Raw genomic sequence first — 18,703 nt, 5'->3', positions numbered from 1 at the left:
CCTCGTGCCTTCTTTACCTTTCCTAAAGCTAAAGTGATCGTCGTCTAATACATCCTCAATTTTCTTTTCCATTCCACTATCTGATTTCGAAATCTCTGCCTGACTATGTTGTATGATCCGACCTTTTCCAAGTATATCTCCTCCTCTTCTGAACCTTGAACAGAGTATTCGCTATAATTCGCTATTACTAGCTGAAATTTATTAAAGGATTCAATTAGTCTTTCTCCTTTGCAATTGCTTGTCCTAAGCCTATATTCGCCAGTAACCGTTTCTTCTACTCTTTCCCCTCTATTTGCATTCCAGTCCTCCATATCTGTTAAATTTTCATCTTTCTTTACGTACTGTATTATCCTTTAAATCTCCTCGTATACTTTCTCTATCTCTTCATATTCGGCTTGTGACGTGGGCATATATACCTGAACTATCGTTGTCTGATAAGAACAGCACTATCACTGAACGATTCACAGTAACACACTCTTTGCCCTACATTCCTATTCATAATGAATCCTACTCCCGTTATTCCACCTTTTGTTGCTGTTGATATTACCCTATACTCATTTGATCATAAATCCTTGTTTTCTTTCCATTTCAGTTCACTGACCCCTACAACATCTAGAATGAGCCTTTGCATTTCCCTTTTCAGATTTCCTAGCTTCCCTGCGATGTTCAAGCTTCTGATATTCCGCTTCCCGACTCGTAGGATGTTACGCTTTCGTTCAATTTTTAACTGTTTTTTTAATGGTCACCTCCCCTTGGCAGTCCCCTCCTGGAGAACCGGATGGGGGACTATTCCGGAATCTTTTGCCGATGGAGAGATTACCATGACACTTTTTCAGTTACAGGCCACATGTCCTGTGGATACACATTATGTGACATTAATGCAGTGGTTTCCATTGCCTTCGGCATCCTCATGCCGTTGACCATAGCCGATTCTCCCGCCTTTGTGGCCAGTTCCACATCCCTGGGACAAGAGTGCCCTAAACCTCTCTTCACTCCTCCGCCCTCTCTGACAAGGCTGTTGGCAGAATTATGGTGAGTTCTTCTGCTAGAATTCTTTTATTACTTATCAAAGATTCTAGACCTAGGCCAAGGGAGCTTCTTGACTACCAGTGGTATTTGGAATACAAGGCTATCTCTAAATTACTTTGACATGCCCCTCCTCTCAGAGTTATCGCGCTGTGAATGTGGAGGTGCTGTCTCTGGTTGGGGAACTGCTAAACAAGGGAAACATTTGTATCTTTTGAAGGCCGATCGATTTATTAGTGGTGAAGAACTTTGCCAATTTAATTCTTCGGTGGCTATTTTACACAGATTGCTGGGTTAATATTGGATTTTCGGGAAAGGGTTGTTTATTTCAAGTTCCTCTTTTTGAGAGGTTTACCTTGTGTTCCGGTCATAGTTCTTTGGAAGTTTGCAGTGTATTCTCCCCCTTTGGGAAACGTGAGGTCAACCGCTTGAGTTCAGACAAGACCCATTAATTTTTGCAGAGTTTTAGTCATTTCTAAGATGTCCTAGATTATAAGCTGGGCATAATGAATATAATTCAGTAGATAACCCTTACTGATGAAGTGCCAGTTAGACAGGCTCCGTATAGCCTATCCCATCCGAAATTGAAGAGCTTACGATCCTTGATTATGTCATGGAGTGATCAGACCCTCTACATCGCCCTATGCATTGTCAATATCTCTAGTACCTAGAGCCAAGAGAGGGGAGTTCCGTCCGGTGGTTGACGACAAATTAGTGAACCAAAATATTGTTGGAGATTCTGCACTTTTGTCTCATTTAAACATTTTCTTTGTGTGGTTCGCTGCGCCAAGTCCTCTACGGTTCTTGATCTTAATCATTCATATTATGAAATTAATTTATTTGAGGGTTATAGACATATTAGCGACTTCTATACGGGCTGCAATTTATATGACTTCAACAGTGTTCCTTTTGGCTTGGAGATTGGTGCGGCTATTTTGTCACACCTTTTAGGCTGTGTCTTGGGTGATCTGAAGTTTAAATGTGTATATAACTCCTCCAACGATTTGATGGTTTATAGTGCCACCTTCACGGATCATTTGAAACACCTGGAGGCGTTTCTGGGACGTCTTAGGGAGGCAGGGTTCACCGTCAAACCATCCAGAGTTACGTGGGCATGTCCGCAGATATCGGTTTTAGGCCATTTAGTTTCTGCGGAGGGTATCAGGATCAATCAGAAGCGCAGTTGGTATTTGGATAGATTCCCTGTGCCCAGATATAAGAAGGCTGTAGCTAGGTTTATTGGTATGGCAAGTTTTATCGTAAGCTGGTTCCAAATTTTAGTTTATCATCTCGGCCCCTTAATGACCACTGTGTGAATAGAGTTGATTTCTACTGGGACGAGAGTCACAGGTATCCTTGTATACAGTTAAAGAGGCCCTTAGTAATCCCCCCGTTTTGGCTACTCCCGTTTCCAGCTCCTGTTTGGTGTGCAAATGGATACTTTCACTTGTTTGATAGTGGCCGTTCTTCTCCAACAAAAAAACGTGGAGCCGTATCCCAAAGCTTACACTTCCATATCGGTGTTATCCCCTGAAATTTAATGTTCCGTTTATGAATGGGAGGTATTGTTATTTCTCTTTGCCCTTGAGAAATTTGCGTTTTATCTTCAGCACAGGGAATTTCTTCTAGAATCTGGTAGCTGGGCCCTGATTTAGGTTCTGTCATGTCCCCTGTAGTCTGGGCGAATAGTGCGCTGGACAGATTTCCACCTTTCATTTGAACGTCAGGCATATTAGGGGCCTAGATAATCAGGTGGCGGATGCCTTACGCCTTATGTCACCAGCAGCAGGGAGGCGGGGGAGGGGGGGGGGATTCTTTTGTGGACTGGGCTACAGGGTTGTTGACAGAGGTCCCTGAACTCTTTACTAATCAGAAGGGGAATCAAGATCTTGATCCTAGAAGTTCTGGGATTAAATAGAGGTTATTACAAGCGGAACAGGTCTCTGTACATAGTCTGCACAGAGACTTATTTTGTTATAGTCAAGATGACGATAGTGAACCTATAATTTGCGTGCCCATGGAACTTGTTGATCCAGTATTCTGTTTCTTTCACGACACCGTGGTACAGGGCCACTTGGGTTTTCACATAACAATTGCTAAGGTAAATGAAATTGTTATTTGGCCTACCACTGATAAGAATTTTCCGATATGTGTGGGCGAGTGTGAAAGCTGCAAGAGGACTAAGCCCAATTCTAACTCACGAAAGAGGCTTTTGCAGTCTGCCAGGGAGGATTGTCCTACGGAGAAACTTTTTATTGATTATACCTCTTGGTGGTTTTGGACGCCTCTTCCCATTTTTGCTGGTTGATTCCCAGCAGCGGGGTTACAGCTACTTCGACCATTCAACCATTCGCCAACTTCTAAATATTTGTTCTACATTCGCAGCACCTACGACTCCTGCTTTCGCTTCCAAACTGTTTAATCTTTTTTTTTTTTGCTTTTTTTTGACGGGGGGTGGGGGTGGGGGGTATTCTTTCATCCATATCACCCCCCAGTCCGTATTATCCGCAACCATCCTTTGCGAAATGAGTAAATCATAATCTGAAGGCAGCACTGATCTCAAAGGAAGTCTGATTTTTCGATTTCCCGGCTCAATTTCACGTGCGAAACGTCTCACCATGCGTCTCTTGAAGCTTTCCAAGACTCGTATTTGCTTATCAGGTTAATTCCCCTATAATTAACATATATTAATGATCTTCTTCCAGAGCAGGTTAGTCCAGAAATTATTCGTCGCAACTGGAGGAGGGCGAGACGCAGTATAAAGCACGTCCATCATCAGTTCGAAAGGTCGTAAGGACCTTAAAGGTAAAGTAAGCTGCTGACGTTTTGTGGACAGCCCCAGCGTTGCCTTAAAAGGGAGGAGGAGGGGCAGACTACAATAATAAATTGGCTCTGCTGTTCTTTGGTCCCTGTGAGATCAAGCAGAAAATTAGTTCTGTTATGCTTCTTTTGCATAATAGCTGCACAAGTAAATTGTTGTGAGTTTACGTCAAATCAAGGTAATCAGTCGAATCAAAAAAATAAAATAAATAAAAAATGTGGGTAGTAGGCAGGGGGCGGACCGCTCATTTTCTAGTTTGGTGGGGTAGGCTGAGCCATGTAGGCTCCGTTTCCTTTTACAAGTTGCCCATTCCGTTCGCATTAGGCGCCATATGGAACACACTTTATGTAGGGGGTGCAGTGGTGGTGTCGCTGTCGAGGAACTTGCTGGGGGTACCATGTTTCCCCGACTGAGACCGGCTTGCGTCTCATGGTGCCGCCACCGCCTGGCAACACAACGACTATTGTATCTTTCACCCGAAATATATGAAGCTACGCAATTGCCATTACTATTAAATAAGACGTCTACTTGGCTCCATGAACCTGTCGCCCTGGTAATCGACATTCACTGTAACTGGGTACCTTATCTCACCCTCCATCATGACGAACTGCAACAGTGTTTTCATATTGTGTACAGATGGTGACTAGTAAACTCGTTTAATTGTTAGTTTCAGCCAGATACCTGACTTCTTATTTCTTAAACCACAAAAGTTCGTTACACTGATTAATACTCAATTTCTTTTCATTCATATTACTGGTACTAAATTTTTACACACCAATTCTTTTCGTCTGTGCATTTCTGCCAATAAATAAGTACTGGAATATTCTCTTTCTCTACAATATGCTTTCATTTGTTTCAGGATAACTTTCAGGTAAAAATTATAGAAAATATAAGAGTGACAGAATATGAGGGGCACTAAAAATAAACTTCACAGTGATATTTTCAGATTAAAAACTACTTTCATAACCCAGTGACTTTTCCTTTTTAAAAAATGGAGATCCTATGCTTCATAAAATTAGGGATAGGTGGAGGGACGCGGAAATACAGTCTCATATTGCACACTGTGGTTTGGAATAAGCGTTCAATTGATTTGATTAAAAGGAGTAATATCTTACTTTCCACAAAGAAGAAAACCACTTGACAGCTGCTGCAACAAGGCTATGAAAACATAAATGTTCTAATAAATTTTGCAATCAGCAACACAATCCCGAAATTAAGTCACCGGCTGACGTAGAACTTTGTCGTATTGTTGACGTTACTTAAATACTTTCAATTTTCGTTCGTTTTTACTGATTCTGATGAATTGCTTTTCATTTTCAGATCATACTGCATAAAGTAGTGTACTAATTTGTTCAAGCCTTACATTTCACATCACCAGATAGGGGCCTAGGTACAAAGGAATTTAAATGATCGTCACTTTCAGTTTATTAAATCTTCAGGATTACGCTTCGCGTTTTTTTCCTAACTTCAGCATTGTTGTTAGCACTACCTTGGCGGTTGTTTATGTTCAGAATAGTCAGAGTTTTATTAACATCTTTTCTCATCGCAACACAGAACACAGAACTACTACACTGATCAGCTATCGATATAAACCTGTCCAGAAAATAGCAGCGTCATCTGGCGAGGAATGACTGCTAGTCAGACGCGAACGATTTATGTAGTATCAGTGAGCGTGCTGTTCGTGTATAGAATGGGGAAATTGCCCGGTCTACCTGAGCTTGACTGAGGGCAGATCGAAATTTGGAACTTTGTGGTTAGGTCTTATGGGATCAAACTGTTGAGGTCATAGGTCGCAAAGCTTGCACATTACTTAATCTAACTAAAACTATCTAACGCTATGGACACACCCATGCCCGAGGGAGAACTCGAACCTCCGACGAGGAAAACCGCGCGGACCGTGACAAGGGGTCTGAGACCGCTCTGCTACTCCAGCATGGTGAGGGCGGATCATGACGGCCCAGCTTGACTTGTCGGGTGTTCGAGGGATGCTACTGTGTGTGCTTTCAACACGTGACGAAACCAAGGTGAAACCACGTCTAGACGTCGTGGGGTCGGGTGGCCACGCGTCATTGCAGTTATCGGTCGTTGTAGGCTGAGTGGACTGTTGAAGCAGGACAGGCGGCGAACTGTGGAGGAACTAACATCAGACGTTAATGCTGGGAAAAGTGCAAGCGTGTGGGAACACTCACTGCACAGAATACTCTTAATGAGGGGCCTCCGTAGCCAACGACGCATGAAGGTGCCAATGTTAACACCACGACATCAACAACTAAGACTGAAATGCGGGCGTGACTGTCAGCACTCAACGTGGGTCCAGTGGTGGAATGTTGCATTATCTGATGAATCCCGATACGTTCAACATCATGACGATGGGAGGTCGCGAATCCATCGTCATCCAGGGAAACAGCTTCTTGACACCTGTGTTCCTAGGCGGAGACAAGGTTGCGTGGCTCCATCATCCTCTGGGAGACATTCACGTGGGAATCCAGTGGCTCCAGTGGAGCTTCTGCAGTGCACCTTAACACTGAGGGGGTATCGTATTCAGGTTTGAGACCTCGGCGACCGTAGCGGTCGCGCGGTTCCAGACTGTTGCACGTATAACCGCTCGGCCAGTTCGGCCGGCTATGACGATCATGTTTCCCGCCGGTAGTGCCATTTTAAAGCAATATAATGTAACATGTCACATGACCAGGAGTATGATTGAGTGGTTTGAGGAACACAGGGGCGAGTTTCAATTGATGTGCTGGTCCACCGTCCCGCCAGATGTGAAAACGATCGAACACAACTGGGATGTCACTGAGTGTGGCATCAGACTCATCGCCCCCTCCCAATAATTTACGCGAATTTCCAGTAATTAAGTGACTTGTGTGTGCATATGTGGTGCCAGATCACTCCTGCAGCCTACCAAGACCTCATTGCTCCCATGCTACTGCGCGTCGACCCTGTTATTCTTGGTAAAGGTGGAAATATACTACCAGCCATTAAAATTGCTACACCACGAAGAAGTGCAGATGATAAACGGGTATTCGTTGGACGAATATATTTTACTAGAACTGACATATGATCACATTTTCACTCAATTTGGGTTCATACATAGTGAGAAATCAGTACCCAGAACAACCACCTCTAGCCGTAATAACAGCCTTGATACACCTGGGCATTGAGTCCAACAGAGCTTGGATGGCGTGTATAGGTACAACATGATACAGCTTCAACATGATACCAAGGTTCATCAAGAGTAGTGACTGGCGTATTGTGACGAGCCAGTTGCTCCGTCACCATTGACCAGACGTTCGCAATTGATGAGAGATCTGGAGAATGTTCTGGCTAGGGTAGCAGTCGAACATCTTCTGTATCCAGAAAGACCCGCATAGGACATGAAACATGCGGTCCTGCATTATCCTACTGAAATGTAGGGATCGAATGAAGGGTAGAGCCACGGGTCGTAGCACATCTAAAGTGTAACGCCCACTATTCAAAGTGCAGTCAGTGCGAACAAGAGTTGACCGAGACGTGTAACCAATGGCACCCCATACCATAACGCCGGGTGATACGCCAGTATGGCGATGACGAATACACGCTTCCAATGTGCGTTCACCGCGACGTCGCCAAACACGGATGCGACCATCATGATACTGTAAACAGAACCTGGATTAATCCGAAAGAATGACGTTTTGCCATTCGTGCAACCAGATACGTCATTCAGTATACCATCGCAGGCGCTCCTGTCTGTGATGCAGCGTCGTTAAGGGTAGCCGCAGCCACGGTCTTCGAGCTGACAGTCCATGCTGCTGCAAAACATCGTCGAACTGTTCGTGCAGATGGTTGTTGTCTTGCAAACGTCCCCATCTGTTGACTCAGGGATCGAGACGTTGCTGCACGATCCGTTACAGCAATGCGGATAAGATGCCTGTCATCTCGACTGCTAGTTATAATAGGCCGTTGGGATCAAGCTCGGCGTTCCGTATTACCCTTCTGAACCCACCGATTCCATATTCTGCTAACAGTCATTGTATCTCGACCAACGCGATCAGCAATATCGCGATACGATAAACAGCAATCGTGATAAACTAGAATCCGACCTTTATGAAAGTTGAAACCGTGATGTTACACATTTCTCCTCCTTGCACGAGGCATCACAACAACGTTTCACCAGGCAACGCCGGTCAGCTGCTGTTTGAAAGCGAATTCAATATTAAAAACCATAAATAATACCAAAATCATTCAAAAATGCACAATTTCCTTAGCAAAATTGCATTCCATTCAATACAATAGTGCAAATGTGCATAATATATCGTCATAACCCTACCTTTGGTAAATAAAAGGTTCTAGATCTTACGTCCTAGGATTGTGCAGTGGTTCTGAATGTTCTATTAAAATCTTTAAATCAAAAATTTGTGCAAGACAATATGAAAGCTGTGATGTCTTTAACAGGAACGGAGAAGAAGCAATAAAAAATATGATTTCTTGCATACGATATGGGCTCACTGAGGACCCTACATTGGAAGAAAAAGTTCTTTCAAATTTTACGAAGCATCATGGTAATTTCAACGATTGTTTTCGGAGCTCCAAATGTTATTCATTGTTTCTGAACAACTCAGGAATATCACAGACTGTACTATCTTGTATTCGAACAGTTTGATGTACTGAATTAAAGGCGAAATGTTACACTCAACCAGCTCTACTTCATGAACGTACGTGACGTGATTATAGAAAAAGGTTTATTTTCGATTTCTCACGACTCCAGTCATTTTACAGACATTCGTGACCTCAGATACTCATTAAAGAAAGCAATTCATTGCTAGTTGCAAAACCTGGCCAACAAAGAACTGTTATTGACAATGTACACTTGTAAGTATGCTGTTTAGGTTTTTATGTCGGTAATGCCACGTAGCGCTCTGTATGACTATGCTGTATGCAGTGTGTGGCTGGTTGCTCTCATTGTTGGAGCATTCGCTTGTGCATTGTTGAGCAGTTGGATGTGAACAGCACCTAGCGTTGGGCAGTTGGAGGTGACCCGCCAGCAGTGCTGGATGTGGGGAGAGATATGGCAGAATTTTGAGAGCAGACGATCTGGACGTGTGTCCATCAGAAACGGTAAATTTGTAATACTGGATATCATGAAAAAACTTTTGAACATTATTAAGGTAAAGACATTGTTTGTTCTCTATCAAAATCTTTCATTTGCTGACTACGCATATCAGTAGTTAGTGACTTCCATAGTTTGAATCTTTTATTTAACTGGCAGTATTTGCGCTCGCTGTAATGCAGTACTTCGAGTAACGATGATTTTTGTGAGGTAAGCGATTTATGAAAGGAAAATGTTATTGTTAGCCAAGGCCATTCTTTTGTAGGGATTATTGAAACTCAGATTGCGTTGCGCTAAAGTATTGTGTGTCAGTTTAGTGATGATCAGAATAAGTAAGGAGAAAACTGTCTGAGTGCTTTGAGTTTTGCTCAGCTGTTTGTAAATCAAATAACGTAGGAGGCTTACCAGCACAGTAATTCATAATTTTTGTAAGGGGACGTTTCACGCTGTATTTTGACGTAGTGAGTTTGTGCAATACTGACAGTAAGAGCTGAAAACATGTGGAAGCGATCATTACGCTAGCCAACTTCAACAGAAATCAGCACCAGCTGATTGTAAAGCAAAGTGCATTGAACTTAGAAAATAGATGATGTCATTTCATTTATGTTGTTATATGAGATAAACAAATTTCTAACATACTGTCATCAACATGGCTGTATTGTCTCAAATCCTCGTTCTCGGATTTGCATAATAGTTACAAATATTTCCCACGAAATTTTCCAGAACTTTTTTTTTCAGTGACGACCAACCAACGTCCGAAATCTGTAGTACACCTGCATGAGGTCTTCATATCTAAGAGAGTATATCAAAAGGCAAATGAAAGCTTTCTGCATGAACTGTTTTTCATTTTGTGCTGTTACTTATTGCTATAAAATATATATGCCGTAAATGTAAGTGTAGGTATTAAAAGGATATGATGGCGTACAAGGTGCAGGGAAAACTGAGGTCAGAATAAGTGACTTGTAGAACAATTTATTCATTTTCATACACAAAATAGGAAACGTACTGAGCTCTAATGGAAAGACACACATCACACATCCATTCTATGATTTGAAATTTAACATCCATCCTTTATAAATAGTATATGTATATGTCTCTAGTATCAGTTTCGTGCATTGTACATTAGATGGCAGCATCGTTTAGTTTCATCATTCTGAACAGTTCAGTAGTTGGTCAGTAGTGGTATCCACCGTTTCCAGCTCGAGCTCCGGAGCGCCCCCTGGCGTAGCCGTATCCGCCAGCGGAGTAGGCGGTGAGTCCGGTGTCCTGGTACTCCACGGTGGGCCTGTAGCCGCCCTCGTCCGCCTGGTAGGAGACGATCTGCTTGCGGCCGTCGGGCAGCAGCACGCGGTACTGGCCCTGGGCGCTCTCCCCCTGCCTGGACTCCTCCTGTCCAAAGTCGCTCAGCGTCTCGCCGTCCTGCACCGAGTAGCTGAACTCGTAGTTGGCCGGCTCCTGGTGGGAAAATATAGTTTGCTTTGCTGCTTTTACACCTTAAAATCTGGTTAGGAATTATATTTGTAGTAATTGCTTGAATTGTTTAACACTTGAAAGTCAAGTAGTCTGGCATGGCTACAATAATTAATAACGATTCAAACGGCTTTTCAATAAATTTAAAGTAATCATCATTTCTGCGGCATTTCCTACAATCGACAGTAACCTAAAATAAATATTCGTTGAAAGGAAGAGCAAATCGATTACTAACTGCGAAAAAGGGAATTATACATGACCACAAATCGACAAATATTTATTCTAAGTATGTATGGTGCTGAATACATGTTTACGCCACTCTAGGTGTCGATCTTGGTACAGCATCTTTCATTTTTAAACTTTTACGTCGTTGACGCTCCTGAACATAACCGTGTTTTGTTCTGTTTATTGTGTAGATGCAAATTTGAAAGACAGGTGAAATATCTTTTTTTTTAAAAATAGTCAAAAAATTGTTTAAAATACGTTATATGTGGTTAGGATTTCTATTCACAAAGGTGCACTATACAGTGCGTATTCCGCTGACTGCAAAATCTGCCCTTTTTAAGTACTGGCTTCATTAGAAAGTGAATATTTTCAATGAATGTGAATGTGAAGAATTGAATGTGTAGGAAGCGAATATTTAGAAAGTGAACGTTTCATTGAAGGTCAGTGAGGGTATATTCATGAGTGTGAAAGATAGCAATATGCGTGGTTTTATATTGAAATGTTTAGGAAGTCAGTGTTTAATTGAAGATCAGTGAGGACATATTTATGAATGTGAAAGACAGCGATACAAACCTTTTTATACTGAAATATTAACAATCCCACAGGCAATAATTTTTTATGTTTTTACTAAAGTTAGCATCTCTCTCCAACAACACAGTGTGGGTTTTTGTAAAGAGTTATTATGTAATATAGATGTCCCAACTTTGAAGACAATTGGAGGTGAGTACAACAACTTCAGCAAGGAAGTTATTTAATCAGCTGATGATAAAAGTGAATGTTATGTATCACATAAAAATACATCATATGTGGTTAACATTTCTATTCACAAAGATGCACTATACAGTGCATACTCCATTGACTGCTTATTGATATTTTAGTTACGTAAATTTAACATTTCATCGTAACTTCTTTCCTGTTTAGCATATAACTCCTATCAGTGTATGAGACATAGGAAAATTTACCAATTGGAGACGTTATGACAAATAGAGTAGAATCTTACTGCAAGTGAATCTTCCTGGGCTCCAGCGCGACCGTAGCCGTATCCGGGCACTCCGTAGACTGGAGAAAGGCCACCAGCGTTACCAGAGGGCGCACCGTACTGAGTGGAGAGCGCGTCACCAGAGTAAGAAGGGGCGCCGTACTGTGTGGACAGGCCGAGTCCTCCAAAGCCAGTGGCACGGCCAGCTGCCGAAGGAGCGCCGTAGCTATTGGAGAGACCACCGCCGATCCTCCTGCCGGGTCCAAACCTACTGGAGGATGCACGTCCAAAGCTGGTGGAGACGCGAGCTGCTGGACCCTGGCTGGAAGCGCCTGAGCGACCGAAAGCAGCGCCTGTCAGCGCAGGAGCTCCGTACTGCGTGCTGAGGCCATTGGCTGAAGGAGCACCATATTGAGTGCTGAGGCCGTTGGCTGCTGGGGCCCCGTACTGAGAGCTGAGAGAGGAGGCCGAAGGAGGTCCGTACTCAGAGCTGGGAGGCAGGTACGACCGGTCGACTGGTGGCTCGGCGATGACGCACAGAGCAAGCGCTGACAGGACGACGTACACCTTTAGATAGACAAACATGGTCCGTATATCATACGTCATTACAACCGTCTACTACAACTGAAATGTTAGAATTTTATACAAATAATGGTGTGCAGAAAACATGTTCTGTTAAAGGGACCCTGCGTATATAATTGTGATTTACATGGTATTTATTCATATATAACAATAATTATTTTAGTAATAATACTGGGGTGGCAGTCCTTAAAACAAACCCGGTTTTCGTTAAGGCAGTATATTCTCGTTAAATTTCTATCACCAACTTTCTCCCCAGAGTTGAAGATAGTTTCTTGATCCTACACAGAAAGACATGATCATCACAACAGTATAATAAAAATCAGAGACCGCACAGTAACATTTATGTTTCCCTTTCGAGCACGCTTTTTGGGATAGAACGGTAGAGAACTAGCATGAGAGTCGTTCAGTGATCCTTCTGTCTGACACTAAATTGTGAATTGCAGAGTAATAATGCAAATGTATATGTCGGACGTAGGCAACTAAATTGGACAATAGACAATAAACTAACATCATTCCATTAATAGGTTCATCATTAGTTCAAAGCTTCATTGTCAAATTCACTACAGCTACAGAAGATTACATTTGGGAAGGGGGGGGGGGGGGAGGGTTGTACCAAATAGCACACAACGGTAACCAGTGGATTATCTGCATTGTGTTGTTTGAGAACCACATAGCAACTTTCCTCGTTTATAAGGTGCTTGCAATTTGAAATTAATACATTCCCTAGAGTTAACAAGATAAATATTTTCTTGCTCAAAAAAAAAATGGCTCTGAGCACTATGGGACTTAACATCTTAGGTCATCAGTCCCCTAGAACCTAGAACTACTTAAATCTAACTAACCTAAGGACATCACACACATCCATGCCCGAGGCAGGATTCGAACCTGCGACCGTAGCAGTCCCGCGGTTCCGAACTGCAGCGCTAGAACCGCACGACCACCGCGGCCGGCTATTTTCTTGCCTTAGTGTTTTTAACCAGCAGTAGAATGTTCAGTCTAATGAGAATAACATATGGTTCAAAGAAAATTTGACAAATGGGTGTCACTTAAGTGACTGTCTATCAAAATCACGAAGGGTATATGTTGGTAGAGTAATAGCAATCTTTGGCGGATCATTTGCACTTCAGACTGAGTGTTCTGTTTATAAAATCTTGTATTTACTTCCCTTAAAAGTTAGCTACTTGTTTTGTGACCACCATGGTTTTGACTTCTGGTAAATTAAAAAACTACAACGAGAAAGAATTTTTTGAAGTTACGTCTGTAAAGAAACAGTTTTACTGCAGTTGTCTGCGATAGACTGGAAACTAGCACGAGAAAATAAAGAGTAAATGTCGATAGAGAGTGGAAGAGTGATATGTTATTACAAATCCATAATGTAAGAGATTATTTAATCTTTCCCCCTTTGTCTACTAGGCTACTTAAAATACCGTCAGTACTCTTTATATTGTTATCAGTATTCAAGTAAGTCATAATATATGTTGTAGTGACAGAAAGTTCTAAACTTCTCAGTGTTTCTATTAACTTCTCATCGCATAGATAAACTTAGAGAAACGTCTCTGTCCATGTAGCTCTATTAATTAACTCAGTGTAGAAAAAAAGCATTATCCGAACAGTGGTTTACTTAAAAAGTGCGTTATAGAGTAACGGCAGACTATCGTTTACGGTACAACACAACTGAATGGTACTTCCAACAATTTTTACATGATAAAATAGAAAAATTGAGTACTTAACATTAATGTTTCATAAAAAATCTAACGACACAAAATGGAATGCACTCAGCTTCACGGATATTCTGTTGCTGCAATAAATACATCTCTCTCTGATTTACGGTAAAGGTAACTTTATACAGACTAATAGATTCAATCAACTGTGAAATCTCTGTCAGATAATAACAGAGATTCTTAATTCGCAGTTGACTGAATCTGTCAGTGTGTATATGGAGTGCTATGGGATTTACGTTAGCTTTGCGTTTAGACTTCAGTGCAGAATCTCCTATGGACCACTTTTCATTGCCTTCCAAAATAACTGTACATTCACTAGCATATACGAGTATATGGTGTCCCAAAAAAGAACACCGATGAACTTTATTGACATGTCCCTAACATAAAAACGAGAAACAAGGCTAGTAACTAAGGGCCCTAGAGATCATACCTTATGAAATACGATTACTTGTTCATCTTCGGTACTGTCGAATACATCTCTTCTACTGTAGGCTCTTTGATTTGCATATTTTTGAAGGAGGTAGTCTGAACCAAAACAAGAAAAAAATGCCGAGTAAACATGTCCTCTAAAATGCATACCTTGAATGTTATGATCACTTGTTCAGTAGAAGGCATGTCTTTCACTGTAGCGTATATGAACAAGAGCTCATATCTCCTAAGGTATATTTTGCTTATTTCTGTATAAGGGTCTGTCCTTCATTTTTGTCTGTGTGCTTTTTTTTTCTTTTGGGGGACACCCTGTAGACGGTCTAGACGAGAATACACACACTCACACACAGTTTCACACACACACACACACACACACAGAGAGAGAGAGAGAGAGAGAGAGAGAGAGAGAGAGGGAGGGAGAGAGAGAGAGAGAGAGAGAGAGAGAGAGAGAGAGAGAGAGAGAGAGTTAACTGAATTACAGAGAGACTGGAGCTGTGATTATGACCAAAGCCATAAACTATTGATGAAGCGATAGGGCAACTCATTCTGGACTGAAATGCCTGAAGGCTTGACACAGCCACGATGAAAGATGTCATAAACCATACAACTTTTATCCTTAAAATGTGCAAAACCCATGTATTTGACCACATACGCCCTACACATGCTCAATGAGCATGGTTGCTCCGTCCTTCTCCTCATTATTTCACTTTATCTCCGTATTCCACACCTTGTCTGACCTCTATTGCTATCGGTGACCTCAATTTAAATCTAGCTGGCTGTAGTCTTCGTTACTATCGTGAACTAATATAAATACTGCTTTTATTTGTTATATTTTCCCAGTGATTCACGTTAAGCAGGGTGGCAAAAAAAGTGTTAAAAGCTTGTAAAGGTAATGCGAACTAGCTGTTCAGAAAAAATTTCAATACGTTCCGCAGTTTTCGATTTATTTAGCATCGAAGTTAGCCAAGCAGGTCGTCAACCGCGCAAATTCAAGTAGACTGCCTAAGACAGTGTCACCAATGGTATTCTTTTTTCGATTTCCCCAAACCGAACAAACGTAGCTGTTTCTCACCTAAGTCAAATTTATCGCTGCTGAGAAAGGCATTTTTTAGCTGGTAATGAGCATCTGAACAAGTGGTAACCCTCGGAAGCTCTGAAATCTGTGCATTGTCATATTTTGCCCGGGTTCCCAGGTTCGATTCCCGGCGAGGTCAGGGATTTTCTCTGCCTCATGATGACTGGGTGTTATGTGATGTCCTTAGGTTAGTTACGTTTAAGTAGTTCTAAGTTCTAGGGGACTGATGACCATAGATGTTAAGTCCCATAGTGCTCAGAGCAATTGTCGTATTTTACCGAGTGCGAATGCTTTGATTCCCGCGCGCAGCAGCCTGATGTGCTAAATTCTGTGCTCAGTAATTCGTAACCGGTGCAACGCGTCGATTTTTTTTCTGAAGTATTGTGTCTCTGCACAACCTCACCTGGAACACTCTTACAAGCTTTTTAAAATGTTTCTGACCACCCTGTATAAGACTCTTATCAGTTAGAGCGCGTTGCTCTGGCGTATATGCAACATAGTGCGTGCCCGATCCGGGTATAAAAGCACCAACACGTAGGCAAGGGGTTAGGGTGGCATATGTGTGTCTCCGACGTGTGCGTGCTAAATGCGGAAATGTGGAGTATAGCGAGGTTGTTGCCAAATAACGCACGTTTCCATAGCGATAGCATCGTAAAGCTGTAGTTACGCCAAGAAGACACTCTAGAACCCAATCTATTGTCCTGATCTCTCCCCATGTGGTTATCAAACCTTCGGTGCCTTAAAAACGGGCCTTGGATGGGGCAATGATTCCTGTCGGCTGAGGATATGCGTCAAGCACTTACAGACTTCTTCACGCAGCAGGACACGGTATTTTGCCTAACGGGTATCTTCGACCTGGTACGTTGGTGGGATGATTGTCTCAGAGCTCTCGGCTATGTTGCGTGATTGGCATACCGATTACGGACTGCGCGGCTCCCGAACGGAAACTTTTTTTTATCATCGCTTATCCTTATTTCTAAGAGTTGCAATCCTTAGCAACGTAATGAATAAGTGAATTGTTTCCCTTCCTATCTCTATTCGACTACACATTACACAGAATTCGGAATAATATGAAATTCCCTAGTATCTTCAGACTATCGGTTAAGACGTAATTCTCTATGTGGCCCTCAAAATATGAAAATGTAAACTGTGTGTGATCTGTATTAAAATTTATGTCATGTGCTCTACGAATCCTCCCCAGGTACTGACTGTGGGAGAAGCGTATAACGATCAGTGCCTTTGCGTCAGACTCTCTCCACAGCTGGCTTACCTTCATGTTGCGTAGGAGACAGACGCTGCACTGCGAGTAACCCCTCCAGTTCGCCGTCCGGTATTTATACGCAAGCTCCATGGACGCGCCGGCCTTCTCCAGGGGCTGGGACCAGCTGCTCCAGTTTGAGATGAGTGTCGAAGTCTCCGCCGTTACGTCAGCCCCCTGCCCGACCTTGTTAGCTAATCTGAAGCGCCCCTATGCGTGTGTCTCATTCCAAAAGCTACCTACGGCAGCATATTGCTTCTGATTGGAAAACTCGTCATTTCCTCTTCTCTCTTCCTCCCTATCATGTTTCCAATGTACATCAGGTGTAATTTGACGTTTTATGCAGCAATTTTCCGAGTACCTTGTATACATGACGTAAAAAGGAAGACCATTAAGAGCTATCATCGGCCACATTTCCACAATAGTTCTCTTTAAATGCACGTAACTCTGCTTGTGATAGGAAAATATGGACGACGGTTCACGTTGAGTGATGTAGAATTGAGTGAGCGGATAATGATGTGATTAAAAATCTCGGAGATGAATGGGTGCCAAAGGAATTCCACTGTTAAACGCAGAGAAGAACGTATAAGGGGAACGAGGTGTATGGACGCGATGGGACAAAAGAATGGGTGTTGGTGTGGAAGGCAAAGGATCCAACATTATAGTCAGAGTTTCAAGATTACAGACAGAATTTGACAGGCATAAAGGTGGATAACATTCCGTCTAAATTATTAAAATCCAGGACAGAAAGGTCGGCAGCGTCGCAATATCATCTCTCTTTTTTGCAGACCTAGAATTCAATTTAAAGTGCGGCTATAATCACTGCACTGTTAGTTGAAATCTGGATATGTAATGTAATAAAAAAGACAGATGACATTACGACCGATACAGACATTCATTCTGTCCTGGATTACGTCACGGTCGTGGGGCGCAATCATTCCCGTGGAAATGAACATGATTAATTATCAAAATTGTTGAGGTAAGTCGCAAGTAAACGACTGTTCAATCGGCGTATAAAGCCTGAGACTTGCGGCATACTGTCAAATTTTCTGGAAAACACATCCATAAACTCTCGAATGTGTTAATCCTTTTAAAACGCTTCTGGAATCAAAAATATACGGAAGAATGGGAAAGAAAGTTGAAAAACTGTTACTGTCAGTTTGGCTTAGGGGAAATGTTAATGTGTGGGAGAGGTTCTTTTGATCTTAAGGCTGATAGTGGAAATAGGACTTAAGAATACACTTTCATAGAATTATGTCGTCTAGAAAAAACTGTCGATAAAGTATAAGACTGCAAGATGTTCTAAATTCTGAGATAAGTAGTTTTAAGCTGTGAGGAAAGACGGGTAACACGCACAAGAACAGAGAGTAAAAACTGAGAATGGCAGACCAAGAACAATGCGCTAGTGTTGAAAACGTTTCCAGGCAGGGATGCGCCCTTAATCCCAAGCCGTTCAACCTGTACACCGAAATATAAGAAAGGTTCAGGAGTGGGATTAAAAGTCGGTGCTAGTTTATTAGTGTCGAAGAAGGATTTTAATTTGCCGAAAATATTTTTAAAGTGTGCATGTGAAGCAAAGGATAGTATCGAAGTAATTCATGGGCTGTGCAAACGTTGAAGTATCGAAGAGCACGAGATTTTGAGTTACACAACTATACTGAAGATTGAGTGGACTGATAAAGAAAGAAGAGATCCTCCTCAGAATTCTGTGTTTTTTACGTATTTTAATTCTTAAATCCCACATGTGTTTTTCTAATCTCGCGTTAATCCCAAGCCGTTCAATCTGTACACCGAAACACAAGAGAGGTTCAGGAGTGGTATTAATAGTCGGTGCTAGTTTATTAGTGTCGAAGAAGGATTGTCATTTCTTTTGAAAAGTTAACTCCACAGCTCAGTAAGGTATCAACTTTGGTTTGGCCTTCAGTGATTTTACGTTTAATTAGCAAGTTATTAGTTCTGTGATGGATTGAATGGGGCCGGCCGGTGTGGCCGAGCGGCTCTAGGTGCTTTAGTCTGGATCCTCGCGAC

At 42.2% G+C, this 18,703-nt stretch overlaps 2 protein-coding genes across 2 annotated transcripts in view; both read right to left on the bottom strand.

Annotated features, from left to right (window-relative positions):
• Window positions 1–18,703, bottom strand: part of LOC126273380 (pro-resilin-like) — a 367,374-nt gene that overhangs the window by 148,845 nt on the left and 199,826 nt on the right. The gene's annotated exons all lie outside the window — the stretch shown is intronic.
• LOC126272106 (pro-resilin-like) lies at window positions 9,893–16,711 on the bottom strand. Its single transcript, XM_049974699.1, has 3 exons — window positions 16,688–16,711; window positions 11,632–12,177; window positions 9,893–10,391 (listed from the first exon to the last, which is right to left on the bottom strand). The coding sequence occupies exons 1-3, from the start codon at window positions 16,691–16,693 to the stop codon at window positions 10,110–10,112; spliced, it is 834 nt and encodes a 277-aa protein (XP_049830656.1). The 5' UTR covers window positions 16,694–16,711; the 3' UTR covers window positions 9,893–10,109.

The sequence above is a fragment of the Schistocerca gregaria genome, chromosome 5 (assembly GCF_023897955.1).
Source record: "Schistocerca gregaria isolate iqSchGreg1 chromosome 5, iqSchGreg1.2, whole genome shotgun sequence".
Taxonomy (NCBI): Eukaryota; Metazoa; Arthropoda; class Insecta; order Orthoptera; family Acrididae; genus Schistocerca; species Schistocerca gregaria.
Note: the sequence above shows the minus strand (reverse complement) of the source record. Positions and strands in the feature narration are given on the sequence as shown.

Excerpts from the sequence above, each read along its gene's own strand:
- LOC126272106 (XM_049974699.1), bottom strand. Across the intron at positions 10,392-11,631 it reads CCCAGGAAGATTCACTTGCA|GAGCCGGCCAACTACGAGTT; the intron begins GTAAGATTCTAC and ends TTTTCCCACCAG.